This window comes from Phyllostomus discolor, chromosome 2, assembly GCF_004126475.2.
Source record: "Phyllostomus discolor isolate MPI-MPIP mPhyDis1 chromosome 2, mPhyDis1.pri.v3, whole genome shotgun sequence".
Lineage (NCBI taxonomy): Eukaryota > Metazoa > Chordata > Mammalia > Chiroptera > Phyllostomidae > Phyllostomus > Phyllostomus discolor.
The window spans coordinates 169,442,579-169,466,621 of record NC_040904.2 but is presented as its reverse complement, the minus strand read 5'-3'; the positions used below and the strand labels follow the sequence as shown (position 1 = coordinate 169,466,621).

General features: G+C 37.6%; 1 protein-coding gene across 1 annotated transcript in view; it reads left to right on the top strand.

The window, feature by feature from the left end:
* Positions 1 to 24,043, top strand: part of ARID2 (AT-rich interaction domain 2) — a 164,271-nt gene that overhangs the window by 135,646 nt on the left and 4,582 nt on the right. Inside the window, exons 17-20 of the mRNA XM_028531863.2 lie at positions 7,907 to 8,045; positions 8,133 to 8,218; positions 11,159 to 11,282; positions 11,372 to 11,463. Of these exons, the coding sequence (XP_028387664.1) occupies positions 7,907 to 8,045; positions 8,133 to 8,218; positions 11,159 to 11,282; positions 11,372 to 11,463 (441 nt within the window). The remainder of the gene's footprint in view (positions 1 to 7,906; positions 8,046 to 8,132; positions 8,219 to 11,158; positions 11,283 to 11,371; positions 11,464 to 24,043) is intronic.

Genomic DNA, 24,043 nt, shown 5'->3' with positions numbered 1-24,043 from the left:
TTTCCTTTAATAATCATAGGCTCATTCAGATTATCTATTTCTCACTTTGAGTTTTGGCAAATTTTGTTTTTAGACAATTGTTCTATTTCATCTAAGTTACCAAATTGGTGTCATAGAGCTATTAGTACTCTTTTTTATCTTTTTACTGTCTGTGGGCTCAGTTAGCAAGGACTACTGATATTAACAATTTGTGACTTCTCCAATTATTTTCTTGGTTAAGCTGGCCAGAGCTTCACCTATTTTATTGATATTTTCAAGGAGCCAGTTTTTTATCTTGTTTTTTTTTTCCTATTGATTCCCTGCTACCATTTAATTGACTTCTCTAATTTTTATTATTTTCTTATGCTTGCTTTGAGGTTTTATTGCTCTTCTCTAATTTCTTAAGCTTAAGTGATCTTGTTTCCTAATACATGCATTTCAATGCTATAACTTTTCCTTTTCTAAATACTGCTTTAGCTATATTCCACAAATTTTGATAAGTTGTAATTTGCATCTTCTTCAATGTCTCTATTTTTCATATTACATGGCTGGATACCTTCTGGACAGACCTCATATACTCTCAGATCACAGTGGAATTAAACTAGAAATCGCTAAAAAAAAGATATCTGGACTATCCCATAAACAACATGCTTCTAAAAATATTCTGAACTAGGTGAAAATAAAAATACAAGAAACATTGTACATAGGACAGTGACACCTCAGTCCCCTTCCAGATTGGGACTTTAGGATCTCACACAGTTCTCCCAATTGCCATCACCTGCCCCATCATATTTTCCTGAATTTCACCAATAGTCTGAAATCTCATCCCTTTTAAAGGTGATTTTAGTTGTGGGAAAAGCCAGAAGTTGCAGGGTACCAAATCTGGGCTTCTGAAGGGGACTGAGTCACCTCACCTGGCTGATTTTTTTAGAAACATTTTATTTTTCAAGAGAGGGCAAGGGAAGGAGAAAGGGAGGGAAAGAAACGTTGATGTACCAGAGAAACATCTATCGGTTGCCTCTAACACACCCCCACTGGGGACCTGGCTCACAACCCAGGCATATGCCCTGACTGCAAATCAAGCTGGTGACCTTTTGGTTCTCAGGCCAATGCTCAATCCACTGAGCCATACCAGCCAAAGCAGATGACTCGATCTTTCACCAAAAAACTGCACAAAGCGTGATGCACCAGCGGGCTCGTTGTCATGATGAAGCTGCCAATCACCAGTTTGCCCATAGCTGTGACCTTCTGAATCCCCCAAATAGTTTCTGTGGAGGAATGTTCAAGTTTAATGCAGAATGCAGTAGTCGCTCTACTCACTCAGTCATTTTGAATGTGATGACCACACAGTACACATGCTCACTCAATGGCATCTACTGCCCCCACTGACTAGTACAGTAAAGTTGTCATTGTTCACACATGAGCATTCCAGTCCACTCTCCTTGGCTGCCAGCTTACTTGATGTTTCGCAAACCATTCTTGTTACATTAACAGTGGCAGGACTTTTCCCCTGGCAGACCTTTGTACTTTATATGATTTTTAGTCTTTTAAATTTGTTCATGTGTGTTTTATATCCCAAAATGTGGTCTATCTTGGTGAATGTTCCATGTAAGCATAAAAAGAATGTGTTTTCTGCTGCTGTTGGAACTATTATGTAAATGTCAGATCCAATTGATTCATAGTGCTATTCAGTGCAACTCTATCCTTATTGATTTTCTGTCTGCTAGACCTACTGATAGAGTTGTGGTAAAGTTTTAAGTGTGACATTTCTTTATTTCTCCTTGCATTCTTTCAGATTTTGCCTCATATTTTGATGCTTTGTGTTAGGAGCATATTCCTTAAAAAAAAATTGTATGTCTTTGTGAAGAATTGACCTCTTTATCTTTATGTGGTGTCCCTCTTTATCCCTCATGATATCCTACTCTGACTCTGCTTTGTCTTAAAAAACATAGTAACTCCAGCTATATTAGTGTTAGCATGGTATTTCTCCATCCCTTTACTTTCAAGCTATTTGCGTTTATATTTAATCACACATAGTTGGGTTTTTTAATCCACTCACATTTAAAATGATTATTGATACAGTTGCGTAAATACTGATTGTAAATGTTTTTCTATTTATTTGACTTGTTTTTTGCTTCCTTTGTCTTCCCATATTATTTTGCATTGACTACTTTGTTTTTCTTTTCTATGTTAGCATATCAATTATACTTTTAAAAAACATTTTTATGGTTGTTCTAGAGTTTTTAATATATATTTAAAGCTAATGTAAGTCCACTTTCAAACAGTAATATGCCACTTTATGGATGGTGCAGTTATCCCTAGTGCCCCTTATGCCATTATCTTTTGTCATTTATTTTACTTATCCAAAAGCAATAATCACCAAATACACTGTTGCTCTTATTTTGAACATTTACTTATTAGATCAATTAAAAGTAAGAAAAATAAAATATTGTATTTTATTTCCATGTTTTCCTTCTCTGACACACTTGACACATGTGTCACATGTGACACATCTGACAAGTCTACTGTGCAGATGCGGTAAGTTTTTGTTTGTCTTAGAAAGTCTTTATTTTTCTTTCACTTTTGAAAGGTAATTTCTGGACCCAAAATTCTAGGTTGGTGGATCTTTTTCTTTCAACACTTAAATATTTCACTCTTCTCTTCTTGCTTACAGGGTTTCTCAGGGTAATCTCAATAAAGATTATATTTTATCAATATAATCTTACCCTTTCTCTTCTGCCAGTAAGGTATATTTTTCCTCTAGTTTCTTTCAAGCTTTTTTGTCTTAGATTTTTAGCAGTTTGAATATGATATGGCTAGGTGTTGTTTTTTGTTTTTTCATTTATTATATTTAGTGTTCTCTGAGTTTCCCAGGTCTGTGGTTTGGTGTGTCATTAATTTTTAGAAAGTTCTCCGCTGTTCTTCAACTGTTTCTCCTGTTTTTTTCTTTTTCTATTTCCATTATTTATATGTTGCACTTTTTGTAATTGTCCCACAGTTCGAGGATATTATTTCTTTTTTCATTCCTTTTTCTCTTTTTTGTTCTGTTGGGGAAGTTGCTAGAGACATTATTTTTGAGCTTACAAATTCTCTCCTTAGCCATGTCCAGTCTAGTGATGGTCCCATCAAAGGCATTCTTTATTTCTGTTAGAGTCTTTTTGATTCCCAGCATTTCCTTTTGATTGTTGTGTCTACATTTCTCTGCCTATAATAGCCTTCTCTTCTTGCATATTGTCACTTTTTCATTTAGAGCCTTAGCATTTTAATGATAATTATTTTTAATTCCAAATATGATCATTCCAAAATCTCTGCCATACCTGTGTCTGGCTCAGTGCTTGCTTTGTCTCTTCACACTCTTTAGCTTTGTCGTTGTGTTTGTGTGTTTGACATTTAGCTTGCCCAATAAGTTTTTGTTGAAAGCTAGAAATGTTTATCAATTAATAGGAGATGAGGTAAATAGACCTTTAGTGTGAGGCTTTATATTTATCTGCCTAGGAGTTATGCTGTGTTTAATGTTTGCTGTAGCTGTAGGTGCCAGAGGCTTCAGTTTCTTGTAGTGTCTTTTCTTGCCTTCTGTTGTCTTTGGGCTCCCTTTGAAACTCCTTTTTAGAGTTTATCTTATAGCTCTGTCTGTTGAAATCTGCTGTTATTACACTGAAGCCCTGTTGATGCCGTGATAAAGGTACTGGGAAAGGGAAACTTTCTAGAATCTCATGATTAAGTGCCACCGTTTTAGTGGGCTTGAATAAGGACTGTGACTTTGAGAGTTTCTTGGCCCTAATTTTATTTTTTATTTTTTCCTATATGAAATGGGGAGTCAGGAGGGGGCTGGAGTTAACTAATTGCTCTTACCCTGGGTCTGATAAGGTTCTGGTAATTTCCCTTGAGGGCAGGCCTTTATTAAGCAGAAAAGAACACTTTGGGCATGTTTTTAAATGATTACTTTCTCCCTTCCCCTGCCGGCAGTGCTAGCTGGTTTCCCCACTCTTCACTGTGAGAACCTGGTAGGTTCCTGGAAGTAAAACTCAGGACATACTAGGTCTCCATCATTTCATCAATTATTTCTTAAGTGTTACTACCAGTATTAACTCCAGCAATTATTTGTGGTTCCCTGTATTCAACTCTCGAGTTTTCAGGGAGGCAGTTTGCCTTGTGAGCTCATTTCTGTGATAATTTATAAAGAGTTATTAACTTTCCATTTGTTCAGCAGCCTCTAAGGATAGGAGGGACGGCTTTCAGGCTCTATATGTGTCTGATCTGAAACTGGGAATCTTCATTCTTATCTTTATTCTTTTTTTAATTTTTTTAAGATTTTATTTATTTATTTTTAGAGAGGGAAGGGAGGGAGAAAGAGAGAGAGAGACATCAATGTGTGGTTGCTGGAGGTCATGGCCTGCAACCCAGGCGTGTACCCTGACTGGGAATCAAACCTGCGACACTTTGGTTCACAGCCTGTGCTCAATCCACTGAGCTGTGCCAGCCAGGGCCTTATCTTTATTCTTGCTTGTAAATTGTCAGCATGCTATTAACTTAGTTTATAATTGAAATGTATAAAAAGGGGTGATTATGTTTTCTCTCTTTTTTTAAAGGGACCCCCAAAATTTCTTGTGATACAGAATACATATGAAGTATTTATTTGTTTGTTCATTTGTTTGTTTTAATTCTGTGAAATTGGAGGGATGGAGTCAGTGCCCTTGGATCGCCAAAAATTTACATTCATTGTTTTAAGTACTACGTTTCTTCACTACAGTGTTGTTTGAATGAGCAGTGTCAGGATAAAAGGGAAGTTTAATAGAGGCCCTCTGGCTTACCTATAACCATAGTATCTCTGTTTTTTGCTTTCCGTATAAGGTTAAGTCATATTTTATTTGAAAAGAGGGTTCTGCTGCTATAAAAGACATTTGAAAGCCATTTTTAAAGAATATGTTGCTCTTTGTAGGTATCTAGTAAATAGCTGCTACAGAAAAGATGAAATTTCTTCCCTCTGGAGGAGCATAATCTGTATAGTGTTTATATTTAGAATTGAATCATTAAAGGTCATACTGGGAATTTAGAGTATCTCAAAATTATTCTACACGGACCTTTCCAGTGTGGAAGGCTGTTCTGTGTAGGAATCAAGGACTCACTATTTCCCTCACCAGCTAGAAATCTACTGAAGTGATATTGAGGATCAAACCAATGGGTTTCTACTGAACCTTATACAGTTGTAGTTGATCCTAAAGATTCTAATATAAGGGTTTATTACTTTTACTATACAAACCTGAATCATATTTCTGTACCAGGATATGGTTTGAATGATGGTTGGTCTGGTAGGAAATAACAAAAAAAAGGCAAACATAAACCTTACTATACGTTACAAATGAATAAAAACTTGTAGGTAGCTAGAATTTATATTCTCAATAAAGGTGAGTAGTTTTTTTTTTTGAGAAATATCAAAAAATTCCTGGTAAATCTTTAATTTTTTTTCTAGTAATTGAAATTTCAGAAATAAGGTAGTCAGTTTAAATAATTAAATTTTAAAATTGAAATATTTAATTGAAATTGATGGCACTTGTATATATTTTATTTTAATGTATAGAAAAATCTAAAGACCAGTTGAGTGATAAATAAAACTGCCATCCTGATCATTGGTAAATTTTTTATAAGTAAAATATCCAGAATAGAAATTTGTAATTCATGATAGTGGGCCTTCATCAGTGACTGCTTAATACTAGTGAAGTTGCCAGGTTAAGCTGAAATTAATCAGAAATTAGATTGATTAAACAGCTTGGATTATGTGGCAGTAGGAGAATAAAATTGAAATCATTTAATAGCATCTTTTGTCTGAGTTTTGTTGTCATAAAACCAGAAAATATCTTCAGAGGGTTGATGCTTTACCCTCTGGATGTTTTATCACACAGTGCAATGTCTGGTACATAAAAGGTATTGAGTGAACTAAATGAATAAAGATTAACTAGCTTGATTCTATACTTGATGGCAGAGTTCTTTTTTAACCTTACTTCATTTTTTTTTTTTCAAACACCGGGTACCAAAGGATGCTTAAAAATGGTACTCCAAGCAAAAGTTCTGTATCATGAGACAGACTTGCCAGATTTTGTTGAAGTCCATTCAGTGTTATTTAAAATATTTGGGGAAAGAATTTCCTAGGATGTGAATCTAAGCTGTAGTTTATTAATAAACTTCATACTTTAGAAACTACGCAAAAAATAAGGAGAATTATATACCAGTGCTTATTTTCAGAACTTGCTAGCATTGAGAGAGAGAGAGAGAGAGAATGAGAGAGAGAGAGAGAGAGAGAGAGAGAGAGAGAGAGAATGAGAGAGAGAATGAGAGAGAGAATGAAAATGAATATGCCCTGGTTGGTGTGGCTCAGTGGATTGAATGCTGACCTGCGAACCAAAGGGTTGCAGGTTCGATTCCCAGTCAGAGCACATGCCTGAGTTTCCGGTGGGGGCATGCAAGAGGCAACCACACATTGATGTTTCTGTCCCTCTCTTTCTCCCTCCCTCCCCCTCTCTAAAAATAAATAAATAGAAAATTTTAAAAGCACACACACAAAATATTATAGCATCATAGATACTGTATATAAAAAGTATACCTGTTTTTAATTTTTGTGTGGTGTAAGAGTGTGGTCCTGTTTCATTATTGTATATGTGGCTATCTAGTTTTTCCAACACCATTTATTAAAGAGACTATCCTTTTCCCATTGTATATTTTTGGCTCATTTGTTATAATTAGTTGACAATACATAGGTTTATTTCTGGGCTCTCTGTTCTGTCCCATTGATCTGTGTATCTATTTTTAAGCCAGTAGCATACTGTTTAATTACTATACCTTTGTTATATAGGTTGAAATCAGGAAGCATGATGCCTCCGCTTTTGTCCTTCTTTCTCAAGATTGCTATGGCTCTTTGGAGTCTTTTATGGTTCCATACAAATTTTAAGATTGTTTGTTCTATTTTTGTGGAAACTGCTACTGGACTTTACAGGGATTGTGTTGAATTTGTAGATTGTTTTGGTTACTGTGGTCATTTTAACAATATTAATTCATTCAATCTATGACAATTTCACAATAAAGTTTTGGTAGGTATTTATATATACAAATATGAATGGTATGAAATATATAATCTACAATGATTTTTGACATCTTTTAAATTCAGTATCTACTCTTGGAGAAAATCTAAGTAATTTGAGTTATTAGTTTGTATTTGAGGCCTTTCAGTGTATTCTTTACTGTCTGGATTCCAGTTTTCTCTCTCGTTGCTACATATTCTAATTAATAAGAGACAGTAGTGTCAGACATTTTTCAAATTTGTGTACTTGGCCACTTACCTACTCAGACATTTGTATTGTTAAACCCCAGGGTATATAAGTGAGTAGGGTATGATACTGGAGAAAAGAGAGACAGGACTTCTTTGACATAGACAAACATACAAAGTGTGAATTCATTTAAAAAGCCAGTCTTACCAAAATGTTTAGCATTTAGATTGTTAGATTGTATATGCTAGAGTTTATTTTATATAATACAAAATCTAGTAAATGCTTGAGCAGCTTCTAAAAGTGCAGTAGAGTATGATATTTATTTATAAAATAATGTTCTATTGTGTTTTAAAATGATATTTCATTTACTCTTAAGAGATTCTTAGCTGACCTCCATTGAAGGTTAGGGAATTGAGAATAAAACATATTAAATGGAAAACAAATTACCAGAAGTGTTCAGTACAGTTGAGTGATTTAATGTGGAAATTATATGCAGAAAATTTTGTTTCAGAATATTCTTTGAAATGAAATGAACTTGAGACTTGCTTGCATTAATTACGTGGCTTAATATTTTTGTATATTGATCTGGAGCCTTATATGAAAAGAGCAAGTTTTCTACTTTTAGTAGAAAAGTGTCAGAAAATTTCTACTACTTTTATTTTTTGTAGGTGGTTTCAGACACCCTCCCAGGTTTTCTACCATGCAGCAACTGAACATGGAGGAAAAGATGTGTATCCAGGGCAGTGTCTGTGGGAAGGTTGTGAGCCTTTTCAGCGACAGAGGTTTTCCTTTATTACCCACTTACAGGTACACTTTCTTAATACTATCTGGTCAGTGCCTCTTTTGCATTAAAGGTCTTGATGCATATTCTTTTATTTCCTCTTTCTCACAAAGGATAAGCACTGTTCAAAGGATGCCCTGCTTGCAGGATTAAAACAAGATGATCCAGGACAAGCAGGAAGTCAAAAACCTTCTACCAAGTAAGGAACATGAGTTTAATGCTTGTGTACACAAAAAGAAATATCAGGAAACCAGGCAAGGCATAGTAACAATGAAAGTCAACTTAGCATAGTGGGAGACTAGAAATCTGGATCCTGGTCCACTCTCAACCATTAATCAGCTGTATGACCCTGTTCAAATTGCTTCAATTCTCTAAGCATTGCTTTTCATATAGTACATGAGAAATATTTTGTAAACTGGAACTATGTATGGTTCTCTCTCCTTTGAGAGAGTAATTGAACATGTATTTGATAATGGCAAAGAGATTTCTTCTTATAACTCCTCCTTGGAAGGAGGCCATAAGTATCATGTCAAGGTCCTACATTAAAGGATATGTGTCACATTTACCTGTTATTTCATGAGCACATACTTGAATGTAGTCAAGTTCTGAGTTGGTTGTAGATTCCTGTAAGTTCCATATTAGATTTACATAATATCTCCTATTTTGTTTCTAAGGCCCTTAGTTGTAGATTCTGTAACCTGAATAATATTTTTAATTCGACAGTTTGAAAATGTATTTATCAACATTTATTAAGTTACTGTAGGCCCTGGGTGGTGTGGCTCAGGAGATTGAGTGCCAGCCTGTAAACCAAAGGTCCCTGGAAACCAAGGGGTCGCCAGTTTCATTCCCAGTCAGGACACATGCCTGGGTTGCAGGCCAGGTCCCCAGTAGGGAGTGCCCAAGAGGCCACCACACCTTCATGCTTCTCTCCCTCTCCTTCTTCCTCCCTTCCCATCTCTCTAAAAACAAATTAATAACTTTTTTTTTAAAGATACTGTAATGTATTGGTCATTATGCCAGACGTAGGCATAATTCTTTTTTTTTTTAAGATTTTATTTATTTTATATTTAGATAGAAGGGAAGGGAGGAAGAAGGAGAGGGAGAGAAACGTTAATGTGTGGTTGCCTCTCATGTTCCCTCTACTGGGGACCTGGCCCAAAACGCAGGCATGTGCCCTGACTGGGGATCAAACCAGCCACCCCTTGGTTCGCACGCCAGTCCCCTGAGCCACACTAGCCAGGGCTGACCTAGGCATAATTCTGAGAATAAGACATAGTCTGTAACTTCACAGAACTGATATTCTAGGAAGAGAACTAGAAATAGGACACAGATGCTACCTATATACTTTATTAATTGAGTTTCTATTAATGAACATCTGTGTGCCAGACACTAAGGTAGAGTATGAGGTATACATGAACAAGATACATTTTGCCATTCTTAGGTTTCTGGGGAACCAATGAGAGGTATAAGTAATTCTTACTCTACAGTGTGAAGGTACTAAAATGAAGATGTGCACAAGATGCTGTGACAGCTCACCTAAACCAATCCAGGAGACCAGAGAAGGCTTTGGGATAGAAATCGAAACTGAAACCCAAAGACCAAGAAATAAATAGCGGAGGGTTTCATAAGCTATAATCATAAGTTTGAATTTTATCCTACAGGCAACAGAAAGTCATTTTTCTGCCAAATATCTTTTTCTATAAATTTTAGTGTATTTAATTTGTATACATCATGTAGCTTATAAGAATATGTTGAAATATGTTTGCTTTTGCCCAAGTTTATAGGAAGAGTTATTTGCAATATCAGTTAAATCAACTAAAAATCACTTATATGTAAAAATCTAGTCACAATTTAAATCTACTTTTATGTAGGCACCTATGTACATTATAGGTATGAACTGGTTTACAAACTAAAGATTGCTTTTCTAATTAACTTATTTAATATTCAGAATTAGTTTACTTGTATAAAAAGTGCTAAAAGTATTCCCATTTTCCAGGTGTGAAACCTGAAGCACAGAGGGGCAGCCACAATACTCAGAGTCATAGTGTCAGAGGTAGACAGGGCTTCCTCACACGGACACAGGGACAAGTCCCTGTTCGTTCCGCCATTGCCTCCCCAGAATACAGCAGACACGGATGCAGTTTTCTGCTTGGCCAAGGAGATCTAGAGTAGTTTGAATCTAATTTTAGGTAAAATCCATTCCTTCATTCTACATATTTTATAAAGGATAGTAGAACTATACTGAAAAGGATTGATTAAAGTTATTAAATAATGGTGAAAAATAAGATTATATAACAAATAGCTTGAAGTGTAGTGTATAGCATAATTTCATATTACCAGATTAGGTTATCTTTTCCTGAATGACCTATACCTGTATCATACATTCTTATGTAATATTGGTTTAGTCTTAGTTGCTGTTTAGCCAAAATAATTTGCAGCTCAAATTGTAGACAGGTTTTTCTTCTTTGCTAACATCTTCATGTTACATTCAGAGGCGTGAACTCCACAACTTTGGTGCTGTGTTGTTATTTTAAATTAAATTTATCAGGGTAACATAGTTGGTAACATTATATAAGTTTCAAGTATACAATGTTACAGTACATCATCTGTATATTACATTGTGTGCTCACCACCCAAAGCCTGCTCTCTTTCTGTCATCGTATATTTAACCCCCTTCACCCTCTCCATCCTCCCCCCATCTGCCTTCCCCTCTGGTAACCACCACACTGTTGTCTGTGTCTGTGAGTTTGTTTTTATTGTTACTCTTGTACATTCGTCACTTTCTCCTTTATAGCCCACATACGAGTACAGTCATATGGTTTTTGTCCTTTTCCGTTTGACTTATGTTGTATTTACTTTGATTGCATGTTTGCTGGCACAGTAACTTTAAAGGTGGATTATAGTGGAACTATTGTTGCTTTAAAATCAATAAATTGGAAAATAAAACTATGGGAATTTCACCTGATATTAAGAGTCCCCTAGGCTGACACAAAGAATAAATATTAATGCTGGACCATGGGAGATTTTATTCATCCCGCATTCAGAGTTCCAAAGTGACCACCCAGGGGTTGGCAGGTGGTCACCGTCAGTCTGTCTGCAGCATCACGTTAACAGTGTCTTTTCTCTCCGGTCAATCTAGGCAGCCAGCTGTAGGAGGCACGAGCTCAACTCCTAGAGCACAGAAGGCCATTGTGAATCATCCCAGTGCTGCCCTTATGGCTCTTAGGAGAGGATCAAGAAACCTTGTCTTTCGAGATTTCACAGTAAGCAAGCCTGGAAACCCTTATCTGTAAAGGTGTGAGCAATGTGTGATTTAGGTTTTTATTGTTTTTCTTTTCTTTTTCTTTCTAAGGATGAAAAAGAGGGACCAATAACTAAACACATCCGACTAACAGCTGCCTTAATATTAAAAAATATTGGTAAATATTCAGAATGTGGTCGCAGGTGAGTAACTTGTTTTCCATAGCCAAAGTGAATTCATATTATTTTGCTTTTAGATATAAGGTAATAAGATTAGATATCTATATTTTAATCACTGTTTTCCTTAGGAATTTTGTGAATATGTCTAAAAGCTTATGCCAAGGTCAGGCCATCATGATGTCCTAAAAGCCAAAAAAGTAGAGAGAAGTTCAAACAACCAAAAGGTGTTCCTTTAACCTTTTTTTTTTTTTTGAGATTTTTATTTATTTTTTGAGAAAGTGAGGGAAAGAAACAGCAATGTGTTGCCACCCCCAACTGGAGACCTGGCCTGCAACCTAGGCATGTGCCCTGCCTGGGAATCAAACCGGTGACCTTTTGGTTCATAGGCCAGTGCTCAGCCCACTGAGCCACGCCAGCCAGGGCCTAACTTTTTTATTAGGTTAATTTTCTTGCTGGCCATAGCATTTAGAGAAAAAAGTAGATCTGCTAAAAAGAAAATTTAGCAGTTTCTTGAATTGGGGGAGGGGATGAATTGATCATTTGAATTATGTGGAATTAGAATTGAATTTCATTTTTTAATTAGCATTTTAATGAAGCTGTCAAAGTTAACATTTACTATAATACCTGACCTTTTAAAAGTTACTTTCTAATGGACTTCACCAAGGGAAAACCTCAGGATTTTGTAGATCTATAGAAACTAAAAACAGTTAACTAACTCTTGAGAGAACAAATATGGAATGTTCTGCTGATGCCTTTTGGACCTTGTCTCCCTTGAAGCTTAAATTGCTTTTCTAGTTTTCCTCCTGTATCTCAAGCTCCTTTTCTGAAAAGTTGTCCTCTGAGTCATCTTGTTTTCTAGCTAGTGAAGATAGTGCGTTTCCCTCCTCTCACATACTATTATTAATCCCATTCCCTAAATCTATCTTGAATCTACCTTAGTTCTCCTCCCTTCCCCCCATTTTACCTTTTATATTTTTTGCAATCACCTTCCACCTAGATTTTTCAAACATATAAACAGTGGTGTCAGTTACCAAAAAAAAGCAATGAATTTGACTATATCAGATTTTAAAACTTCTATAAGTTAAAGATGACTAAAACTATTAGAACTAGTTTTGAAAAGTATTTCCAGTGACAGAGGTTACTATGTTTAGTGTATCAGGCATTCTCACAAATGAATAAGAAAAGTTCTTAACACTCAAATCTTAAAAAAACAAAATGTTTCGGAAAAAAATATGAAGGTTAGTAACCATATGAGAACATTGCCGTCTTCTTCCTTCCTTTATAACATGATTTCTTCCTGCCTTTCTCACTGTATTACCCTCCCCACCCTTCCTTTTGCTTCATAGCCTACATTTCAGTTTCAACCTGACTAAACCACATGCAGATTCCTAATCGTGCTAGACTATTCTTTTTTGCCTGGAATGCCCTTCTCCCTTTCTTACCTGCCTATTGAATACCTGCAAACACTTCATAATTTAGCTCAGGCATTAGTTCCTGTGTGCCACTTTTGCTATGCTATGTTCCCCTCCCCACTGAGTTTGTTCTTCTATTTTTTCAATATTCCTGTCTTCATAAATTGTCTGTCTTATAACATTTAATGTTATTACTTTGTAAATTGTTTTTATATGGCTTTTTCCCCTCCTGACCTATGTTCTGACTTTCTCTGATTAATCTTTGTAGCCTGAACACCTAGCACAATGCCCAGTGCATTATAGATAATCTCTACTTCCTGTACATGTTTAGGATCCAACTCAGGGGTGACCTCTTCCTTTCCTGACACCGTCCTTACTACCCTGCCCCTGACCTTGAGTGCAAAAGGGACTCTACCAAGGCACACATTGCACATTAACCAGCCTAGAGCTTGAGATCTTTGAAAGCAGGGATTGAATATTTATTTTTGGTTTTGTGTCCTCAGTGCCTAGCATGATGTTGGGAATGTAATAGTGATTCAATACATATTTTGATTGTCAGAGAGAAGGAAAGAGGTCTCACAAATTCATTTTTTCATGGAGTCCTGCCTGGCATGTGTTAGGCAGTTGGAATTCTGAAAGTAATTTTACAACTTTTTCTCAGGGTTATTCCTCACATTCATATTGCACATTCTTAAACTTACAGCAAAGCCATTTTGGCTAGGTCCAATATAATTTTGGTCCAGAAGTTTCACTTTAATGTTTTTGTGTTGTCAATCTTGTTCTTTCATTTAACTCTAAACCTCCCACATGTCTTCTAGCATCTTTAGTTCCTATAATCTCAATAAAGCAGAAGCAAAAGAATTCAAAGTCCATAGATTCTTCCCATTCACCCCTCCAGTGCCATTGAAATCCCCATACACAAGCTCTGTGGAACATCTCCAGTGATGGGGAGTTTTGCTTGAGTAAAAATACTGACAGGGAACCTGGCAAAATCCACATATGTGGGGAAGAGAGTATAGCAAATCAGATAGCTGCAAAAGATAATTCTTTGTTGGTATGTCTCATCTCTGGTGGAGTAAGTTACAGAGTGTGATTTTTTCTTTTTAGACTAAAGCAAATTCTATTTGCAGTAAAAACCTTCAGCTCAATAGGAAGATACATGGAAATTTACCTTCACTCTTATAGTACAGCATGCTGAACAATATGAAATGTCAGCATTTTTTAAATTTTAAATTCAGAATTATTGTTGGAATAGTATAAGATGTTTAATGCAGTTTATCTCCATTCTGGTTAAACATGAGCCCTGGAGAATTACAGTATATTTCTGCTCCTTTTAATGTATTTATCTTTCATCAGCATAATACATGGGTCTTATTTAAATGTCAATTGGTACTTTTCTATATACTAATAATGAACAACCCAAAAAAGAAATTAAGAAAACAGTTCCATTTACAATAAATCAAAAGAATAAAATATTTAGGAATCATATTAAACAAGGATATGGAAGACTTATACACTGAAAACTATAAAGCACTACTGAAAGAAATTAAAGAACACTTAAATAAATGGAAAAATACTCATGTTCATGAATTGAGAGACTTAATATAGTTAAAAATGTCAATACTACCCAAAGCAATCTACAGATCAATGCAACCCTATCAAAATCTCAGTGATACTTTTTTCAGAACTAGAAAAATCCATTCTAAAATTTAAATGGAGTCCTGGCTGATGTGGTTTAGTGGATTGAGTGCCGGCCTGCGAACCAAAGGGTCGCTGGTTCAATTCCCAGTCAGGGCACATGCCTGGGTTGCAGGCCAGGTCCCCATTTGGGAGCATGCTAGAGGCAACCAATTGATGTTTCTCTCGAACATCAATGTTTTCCTCCCTCTCTTTCTTCCTTCCTTCCTTCCCCTCCCTCTAGAAATAAGTAAATAAAATATTTTTAAAAATAAAATTTAAATGGAATCTCAAAATTTATAGAGACTCTGAAGAACTAAAGCTGTATTGAAAAAGAAATTTGGAGGACTCACACATCCTTGATATCAAAATTTACTCAAAGCTACAGTAATCAAAACTGTGGTACTGAGGAGAAGACAGGCATACTGACCAACAGAACACGAGAGAGAGCCCAGACATGGATCTCACATATATGGTCGAGTAATTTTCAGTAAAGGTGCCAGTTATCCATTCAGGAAGGAGAAGACAGTCTCTCATCAAATGCATTTGGGAAAACTGGATATCCACATGCAAAAGAATGAAGTTGAGCCCTTACCAAACACTATATACAGAAATTAACTAGAAATGGATCAAAGGCTTGAAAGCAGGAATTAAAACTAGTATAGCTTCATGACATTGGATTTGGCAATGATTTCTTGGGTATGACACCACAACAAAAGAAAAAAAAGTTGAACTTTATTAGAACTAGAAACGTGTACATCAGAGGATACTATTGACAGAATAAAAAGGCAACCCACAGAATGGAATAAAATAATTGCAAATCACGTATCTGATAAAGGGGTTAATAGAAAATATAAAGAGCTCCTAAAACTCAACAACAAACTGAATCAAAAATGAGCAAAGGAACAGACATTCTCCAAAGAAGGATAAACAAATGACCAAAAAAGCCCATGAAAAGATGATCAACATCACTGATCATTAGGGAAATGCAAATCAAACCCACAATAAAATACTACTTCATGCCCATTAGGATGACTGTTAAAACACATGCACACACAAAAGTGTGGTGTGGATGTGGAAAAATTGAAGCCCTTGTGTATTGCTGGTGGAAATATTAAAAGGTGTAGCCACTGTGAAAATGGTATGGCAGTCCTCTAAAAATTAAACATTGGATTACCTATGCAGTTCCACTTCTGAGTATATACACAAAAGAACTGAACGCAGAAAGTTGAACAGATATTTATGCAACACTGTTCATAGCAGCATAGCCAAAAGGTGGAAGCAACCCAAGTGTGCAACAGCAGATGAATGGATAACTGAAACATGGTTTGTGTATATATACAATGGAATATTATTCAGCCTTAAAAAAGAATGAGAGCTTTTGGTAAAGATAGTGGCATAGATAAATGTAGTACTCGAATCCTCCCACAACTGCATCAAAATAACAGCTAAAATACAGAACAACCATCATTGAGAACTGCACAAAATCTACCTGCACAGAAGTTCTGTGATTATGGGTGTACAGAAGAAGTCATTTAAGCACTGGTAGAAGCAGTGGAGATGTGGAACAGGCTGGTCCCATACCCATATGTAGTAGTTAAACACCATGAGGAATATCTCAGCTCTGGAGGTTCCACTTGAGGAGCCAGGAGTCCTAGCCCTGCACCAGGGTTCCAGTGCCAGAAGAGAAGTCTGCATAATTTCTAACTAGAAAAACCCGCAGATAAGGCAGCTGAGACAGAGGTCTACTAGAATTCTAGGCATTCCCTCTTTTTTTTTTAAGATTTTATTTTTAGAGAGAGGGGAAGGGAGGGAGAAAGAGAAACACTGGTGTGAAAACATTGATTTGTTGCCTCTTGTATGCACCCCAAATGGGGACTAAACCCACAACCCAGGCATGTGTCCTCACCAGGAATCAACACAGCAACCTTTTGCTTTTGGGACAATGCCCAGCCAACAGAGCCACCACTGGCCAGGGCCCAGGTTTTACTCCTAAAGGACCTGCACACAGACTCAGACTTACTCAGACTCACTCACTTAGCTCCAGCTCTCTTAGCTATTAGCTCCAGGTTGAAAGACACCAGGGACATACTGTGAGATACTTAAATATCTGGCTTTGGGATAAGGGCTGGAGGGCAGCTTTCTCCCAAACAGAAGCGCTGGTAGAAGCCATTGTTCCTTTTCTGAGCCCTCTTCCTGCTGGCACTGGTTGGTGTCAAATCTGACTCTCTATCAGTTTGGCTAATACCTTTTTCCCTTCTCTGGTGATTCTCTGAGACCAGAGACACCCAATTTGTGGGCCCACCCAAGCTGTTTCCAGTGGCTTTTCCATACAAGCAGCCTGTCTTGCCTCATGTTGCAGACTTTTTCTAAATTCTTTTAAAGGTTCACAAACCCCAAACGGGCAGCAACTGGCCTCAGCATGAGACACACCTCTTATGAAGTGGTCCCAGGCCCAACACCAGCAGCAGCCAGCCTGAGCTCTCAGCTTGGCCTCTCCGAGGCACCTCCAAGCCCAGTATAAGTAGTAGCCATCTACAGATTACTCTATAGCTCATGCCAGATGGCCCTAGGCAGGGCACAGTCAGCAGCTGATCTTGGCCTGCCCCTCCCAGAAGGCTCCAGACCCAGCACGTACAGTAGCCAGCTTCAGACCACGCTGAAGCACCGCCCAACCACCTTCATGAGTGACATTGCTCAGGGGGTAGACTCTGCAAGCACCAAGGCCTTACTGAACCAAATCTTGTTCTGTGGATTGGCCCCTAAACAGGAGTTCCTCTGCTATAGTTGTGGCCAGTCCTCATAGCTGATTGGTTAGGGAGTCAACCCCGCCCAGTGACGTGCCAACAGCAGTCATGGCTCAACTACAACAGGAGGTTGTGCCAAGTCCACACGAGTGTGTGGTGGGCTTAGAGGAACCTGGAACACAGAGCTCAGGTAATGTAGGAGTCTGTGCCACTGAGCCCTACAAGACACCTGCTACATAAGGCCACCTTATGAAGACTGGGAAGAATAAGAGATCTTCCTAATACATAGAAACAAGCACAGAGAGGCAGCCAAAATGAGGAGACAAAGAAACATGTCCCAAATGAAACAACAGGAGAAATCTCCAGAAAATGAACTTAATGAAATGGAGGCAAGTAAATTACCAGATCAAAACATTTTTTATAAGGATGTTCAAGGAACTTAGGACTTCAACACCATAAAAAAAACTTGTTAGAAATGAAGAATACGTAAGAAGGAGTCAATGTCAAATTAGATGAAACAGTATTGAAGCAGCAATTTGGAACACAAGGCATAAGAAAACACCCAATTGGAGCAGCAATAGGAAAAACATTTTTTTTAAAAGAGAGGATAGTTTAAGGGACTTCTGGGACAGCCTCAAGCCTAACAACATGGTGGATGTAAAAGAAGAATGATGAGAGCATGGCATTGAAAACCTATTTGAAAAAATGAGTAAAAACTTTTCTAACCTGGTGAAGAAAATAGACAGAAGTCCAGGAAGCACTGAGCCCCAAATAAGGTGAACCCAAAGAGGCCCACACCAAGACACATCATAATTTAAGTGCAAAAGGTTAAAGACAAAGAGAGAATCCTAAAAGGAGCAAAAGTGAAGCAATTAGTTACCTACAAGGGAGCATCCCTTGATAAGATTGTCAGCTGACTTCTCAATAGAAACTATGCAAGCCAGAGGGATTGCCAAGAAATATTAAAAGTGATGAAAAGCAAGAACCTACAACCAAGATTACTCAGCAAAGCTATTGTTTAGAATTAAAGAACAGATAAAGATCTTCCCAGATAAAAAGCTAAAGGGTTTCATCACCACCAAACCAGTATTATAAGACATTAAAAGGTCTTTAAGAAGAAGAAAAAAAAGATAAGAAACATGAACAATAAAATGGCAATAAATAATATATCTATCACCAATTACTTCAAATGCAAATGATTAAATGCTTCAAAGACATAGGGTGACTGAATGGATAAGAAAACATGACCCTTACGTGTGCTGTCTACAAAAGACTCACATCAGAAGGAAAGACAGACCAAAAGTAAAGGGATGGAAAAAGATTTTTCATGAAAATGGAAACAAAACAAAAAAGCTGCAGTAGCAAAATTTATACCAGACAAAACAGACTTTGAAACAAAAGGCAATAAGAGAGAGAAGGACCCAGCAGTTCCATTTTGTAGCATTCAAAGAAACTCAGAACACTAAATTGAAAAAAGCATATATATCCATAGGTTCATTGCAGCTTATTGACAGTGGCCAAAGTAGGGAAGCAACTTAAATGTCCATTTGTAGATGAGTGGGTAAAGGAGTGTTACATATATACAATGGAATGTGCCTCAGCCATGAGAACAAATGAAATCTTGACAACATGGATGGACCTAGAGCAGGGGTGTCAAACTCATTTTCTCCAGGGACCACATCAGCCTCAAGGTTGCCTTCGTAAAGGGCCAAATGTAATTTCAGGACTGTATACATTTAACTACTCCTTAACAGTTAAGAGCTCCATGCTGCCACCAGGTAGAAACAAGGTGGAGGGCCGGATTAGGTCCTCGGGCCTTGTGTTTGCCACCTGTGACCTAGAGCATATTGTGCTGAGTGAAGTAAGTCAGAGAAAGACAAAGACCAGATTATTTCATTTAAATGTGGGGTCTATAAAAACAAGATAAATGAGCAAGCAGAACAAACACAGCCTCAGTGATACAGAGAAGATTTTGACGGTTGCCAAAGGTAAAGGGTTAAGATGGATGATAAAAGTGAAGGGATTAAGAAATACGAATAGGTAGTTACAGAACAGTCATGGGGATGTAAAGTACAGGATAGTTAATGTAGTCAGTAATATTGTAATAACTATGTGTGGTATCAGATGGATACTAGTTTTATCAGAGTGATCACTTTGTAAATTATATAAATACCTAATCACTGGGTTGTATACCTGAAACTATAATTAAAAAATAAAAAAATATTTCTAAAAAATGCAATCAAAACCAAAGTTAGGGTTGGACCTGGAAATTCTTAATACACTGATTAAATTGGGCTAAAACACCTGGAGCATTTTCTATGACTACTCAGTTCGAAAATAACCTTCCAGAGGGTATTTTTTGACCTGATAGTTTACTGGTCACTGTGAGTAGGGGAAAGTGTTTACTGCACCACGGACACTCACTTGGTCCCCACGGGAGTGTGCCTTCATAGAGAGAAGGCCTGACTGAGAGTCAGAACCCATGGCTTTGACCTCCGCCTCTGCTGTTGCGTGGCCTGAAAACAATCACTCCTTGGGCTTCAGTTCTAGGAGGACACACGCCTTAGTTTCCTGTGGCTGCTCTAACAAACTTAGCAGTTTAAAAGACCACTCCTTTATCATCTCACAGTTTCATAGATCTGAAGTCCAAGATAACATGACAAGGTTTTCCCACTTAGGGTCTCCAAAAGCCAAACTCGAGGTGCCAGCACTGTGAGTTCTCTAGAGTTGAGGATTCTCCTCCAAGCACATTCTCTTTATTGACGGAATTCCGTTGGTTGCAGCTGGAGGTCTGAGGTCCCCATTTGCTTGCTGGCTACCAACCAGAGACTGCCTTCAGGTCGTGGAGACTGCCCACACCCCTTCTCACGTGGCCACCTCCACCTGAAAGCAGCAGTGGTGTGTTAAGTCTTTCTCTTGCTTTGAATTTATGTCTTACTCTTCTGCCAGCATTCAGGAGGGCATTATGCTAAGTGAAATAAGTCAGATAGAGAAAGACAAATACCACATGATGCCACTTACATGCGTAATCTAAAGAACAAAATTAATGAACAAACAACAGAAACAGACTCATAGATGCAGAGAACAAATCGATGGTTGCGAGATGGTAGGGGGTCGGGGTTGGATGGAAAAGGTCAAGGGATTGAGCAGTACAGATCGGTAGTTACAGAACAGTCACGGGGATGTAACGTACAGCTTAGGGAATATCGTCAGTATTGTAATAACTGTGTGTGGGGCCAGGTGGGTACTTGAATTGTAGAGGGGGACCACTTCATCAATCACACAATTGTCTAACCACTGTTCTGTACACCTGAAACTAATATAATGTTTAATGTTAACAATAATTGAAAAAATAAAATTTTAAAAATACCCTCAAGCTATGGAATGAGTAGATATATAAACTTGTCTTTTACTTGTGAACATAATTATAAAAATGTATTTTCTAAGGTTTGTAAAAAGATTTTTCTCTTTTTTTAAAAAACAACAAAGTTTACCTGAGTAATTAAAGATCTTTATTCATTGATTCTTGAATGGAGACCATCCCATCTGGCAGATATGAGGAAGCTCCAGGGGCTACAGCAAATGAGAGACCTTTACAGACAAAAGGGGGTGGAACGAAGTTATACTAGGAAAGAGCAAATTGTGAAGAGTCACCTTCCTTAGGGTATGACAGTGGCCTGTCAGGTAGATGACCTTGCTAGTGCTGACCAGATGGCTCCAGATTGGCTGGTTTAAGATTCCTTCCTGGGAGATCCTGAAACTCTTAAGTCTGCTACCACGTCTCACTCTGGTGACCTTGGGCACAGCACACATTACTCTGTTTCCCTTTAACACTCTCTTAAAATTAGTGGTTAGGAGGCCCTGACTGGTGTGGCTGATTTGGTTGGGTGACAACCTGCACAGAGAAAGGTGGCCAGTTCAGTTCCCAGTCGGGGCACATGCTGGGGTTGCAGTTTTGGTCAGCAGTCAGGGTGCGTATGAGAGACAACCGATAGATGTTTCTCATGTCAGTGTTTCAGTGTTTCTTTCTCTCTCTCTCTCTCTCTTTCTCCCTTCCTCTCTCTAAAAATAAAACAGTAAAAATTAGTGGTTAGAGGAACAAGTTTTAGAGTGGTTTCCTATGTAGAAGACCTCCAACTAACAAGAAATTGCTCTTGAGTACAAAGGTTTTTTGTTTTGTTTTTTAAGAAAAAGGAATGAAATTCTAGTATATGCTACAACTTGGATACCGTGTAGACATTATGCTAAGTGAAGTAAGCCAGACACCAATAGACGAATGCTGTGTTATTCCACTAGAGAAGAACCAAATGCATGGAGATAGAAAATAGAACAGTGGTCACCAGGGGCTTCAGTGGGGAGGGTGGGGACAGGGAGACATTGTTGAATGAGATGGAGCGTGGTTACGGGATGACAGGAAAGTTCTGGAGGTTGATAGTGGTGGTGATTGCGCAACAATGCGAATGTTCTTAACACGACTGGACTGTACACTTAAAATGGTTACAATAGTAAATTTTATATTGTATTTTACCACAACTTAAAACTAAAAATAACAACAACAAAGGAGGGATTTGGGGAATAATGGGGAATGACTGCTAATGGGCATTTGGTTTCTTTTTTGGGTGATCAAAATATCAAAAATGGATTCTGTGATGGTTGCACAATTCTGAGAATATACTAAAAACCACTGAATTGTACACGCCCAAATGGGTAAATTGTATAGTATATGAATTATATCTTAATAAGGCTATTACAAAAATTAATTTTTTTAGATTAAATGACACTAGTAAGCTTATAACAAAATGTAGCAATCCCTATCTCATCTCTTGTACCCATTTCCAAGGGGGAGCTTTCAAAAATTTGAGCTAATTTTTCTGATATTTGCCATTCGTGTTTCTAAATAATAATGCTTATGTAACTATTTCTTGATTTATCTATTTTATACATTACTTGTTGGCTCTCCCTCTCTCAAGAATTGAATATTTTTAAAACCTCTCTCCTGCCTTGCCTTTCCTCATAGGATTGTTGTATCACCATGCATTAAGTCTTAGAAGTTGTCAGGTTATTTGATGCTGAGCCAAGTACCACTATTATTACATTTTTCTTTTTCTCTGCTTTTCTGGGGTTAATGATCACCTTGCTTTTTGTTTTATGGGCCTTCTGCTGATTTTGTCATGTATCTCGTAAGTCTGTGTATGTAACCTGTCCAAATACTCACAGTTGTTAAACCTCTTACTAGTTTTACATGTTTCCCCCTTTATAATCTAGACAGCTTACTTTGTAGGCCTGGTACACGTTTATTCTTGGGAATTCTTCCATGTTGAGTCCCTTTTCATTGAATTCCACTTATTTCCTCTACTTGATTTGCTCCCTAATATTAAAGCACATCCTCTGATAATTTTAAGATCCTACATGTCTGAAAATGTTTTTAGTCTACCCTTACTCTAGATACGGAGTTCTAGATTAAAAATCCTTTTTCTTTAAAAATCTGACAGCATTGTTCTTATGTTTTCTAGCATGCTACTTAGCAGTTGAGTCCGATAATGGTCTGATTGTTCCTTCTTTGTATGTGATCTATTCCCCCCTCTGGAAGCTCTTAGGATCTTTTTTTAACTTTCTGATACTATGAAATTCATGATAGTGTGTCATGACGTCAGTGTTCTGTCGTCATTGAAGTGAGCGTCTTGTTCCAGTGGGTCCTTCAATCAGGACACTTACGTACTCCAGTACAGGGGAGTTCTCTTGAGTGTTTCTTTTTAGAATCCCCTGCCCTCCATTGTCTCTGTCTTCCATTTCTTGAACTTCTATTTTTTTTGGATGCTAGATCCATTTAGATTCTCTCATTTTCTTTTCTCTCTTACTATAATTTTTGTCTTTAATTTTCTGGAAATTTTCTGGACTATCATCAAATCTACTGAATTTTTATGTCAGCTGTCCAGCGTTAATTTCTAAGACCTCTTTCTGAGTCACGAGTTGTTGCTGTTTTGTCCCATTCTGTTCATATGTTGAATGGGGTGTATTCTCTCTGAGGACTTTTAAAAAGATTTTATTAGTTTATTTTTAGGGAGAGGGAAAGGGAGAAAGAGGGAGAGAAACGTCCACTGTGAGAAAAACACGGATTGGTTGCCTCTTGCACACGTCCAGCCGGTGCCCTTTTGGTTTTCAGCACATCGCCCAGCCGCCAAGCCACACCAGCCGGGGCTCTCTCTGAGGATGTTAATTCCTAGTATTTTTTAATTTTCTTCTTCTCCCAGTATAGTTGCCATTTCCTTGAAATTCCTTGAGTTTCTGTGGATTTTTGGCCTTCATTTTGTATTGTAAGAATAAAATACTTAAAAGCTAGTTAGAACTCTTGAGTGCATGACCTCCACTTGTCACTGGTGATTGCTATTTTAGGGTGACCCCTGATGAACAGATTTGGTTATTAGAAGTCCATTTCCACACCCACTGGCAGTTTCTGTAGGTTTGTTCTCCAGAGAAGAATCTCTGATTCTCTTGCCTTTGGAGGTGGGCACTTTGGACAAGAGTCAACATGAGGTCCTGTGTTCTGGAAACAGAATGGAGGAGGGAGGCCAGGAGGTTTTTCACGATGTTTCAAGTCTGTTCACTTTCACCCAGTCCCACTTTTTGTCTGATTGATCTCTCACCCCCTAACCTTTCTCTCTGTCTGTCTCTGTAAGTCCTAAGTCTTTCTGGTTTAGTTTCTCCAGAAAATACATTTATTTATTTGGGTTGGGGAAAGGAGAGAAACTTTTGTTCAAACAGCTGATT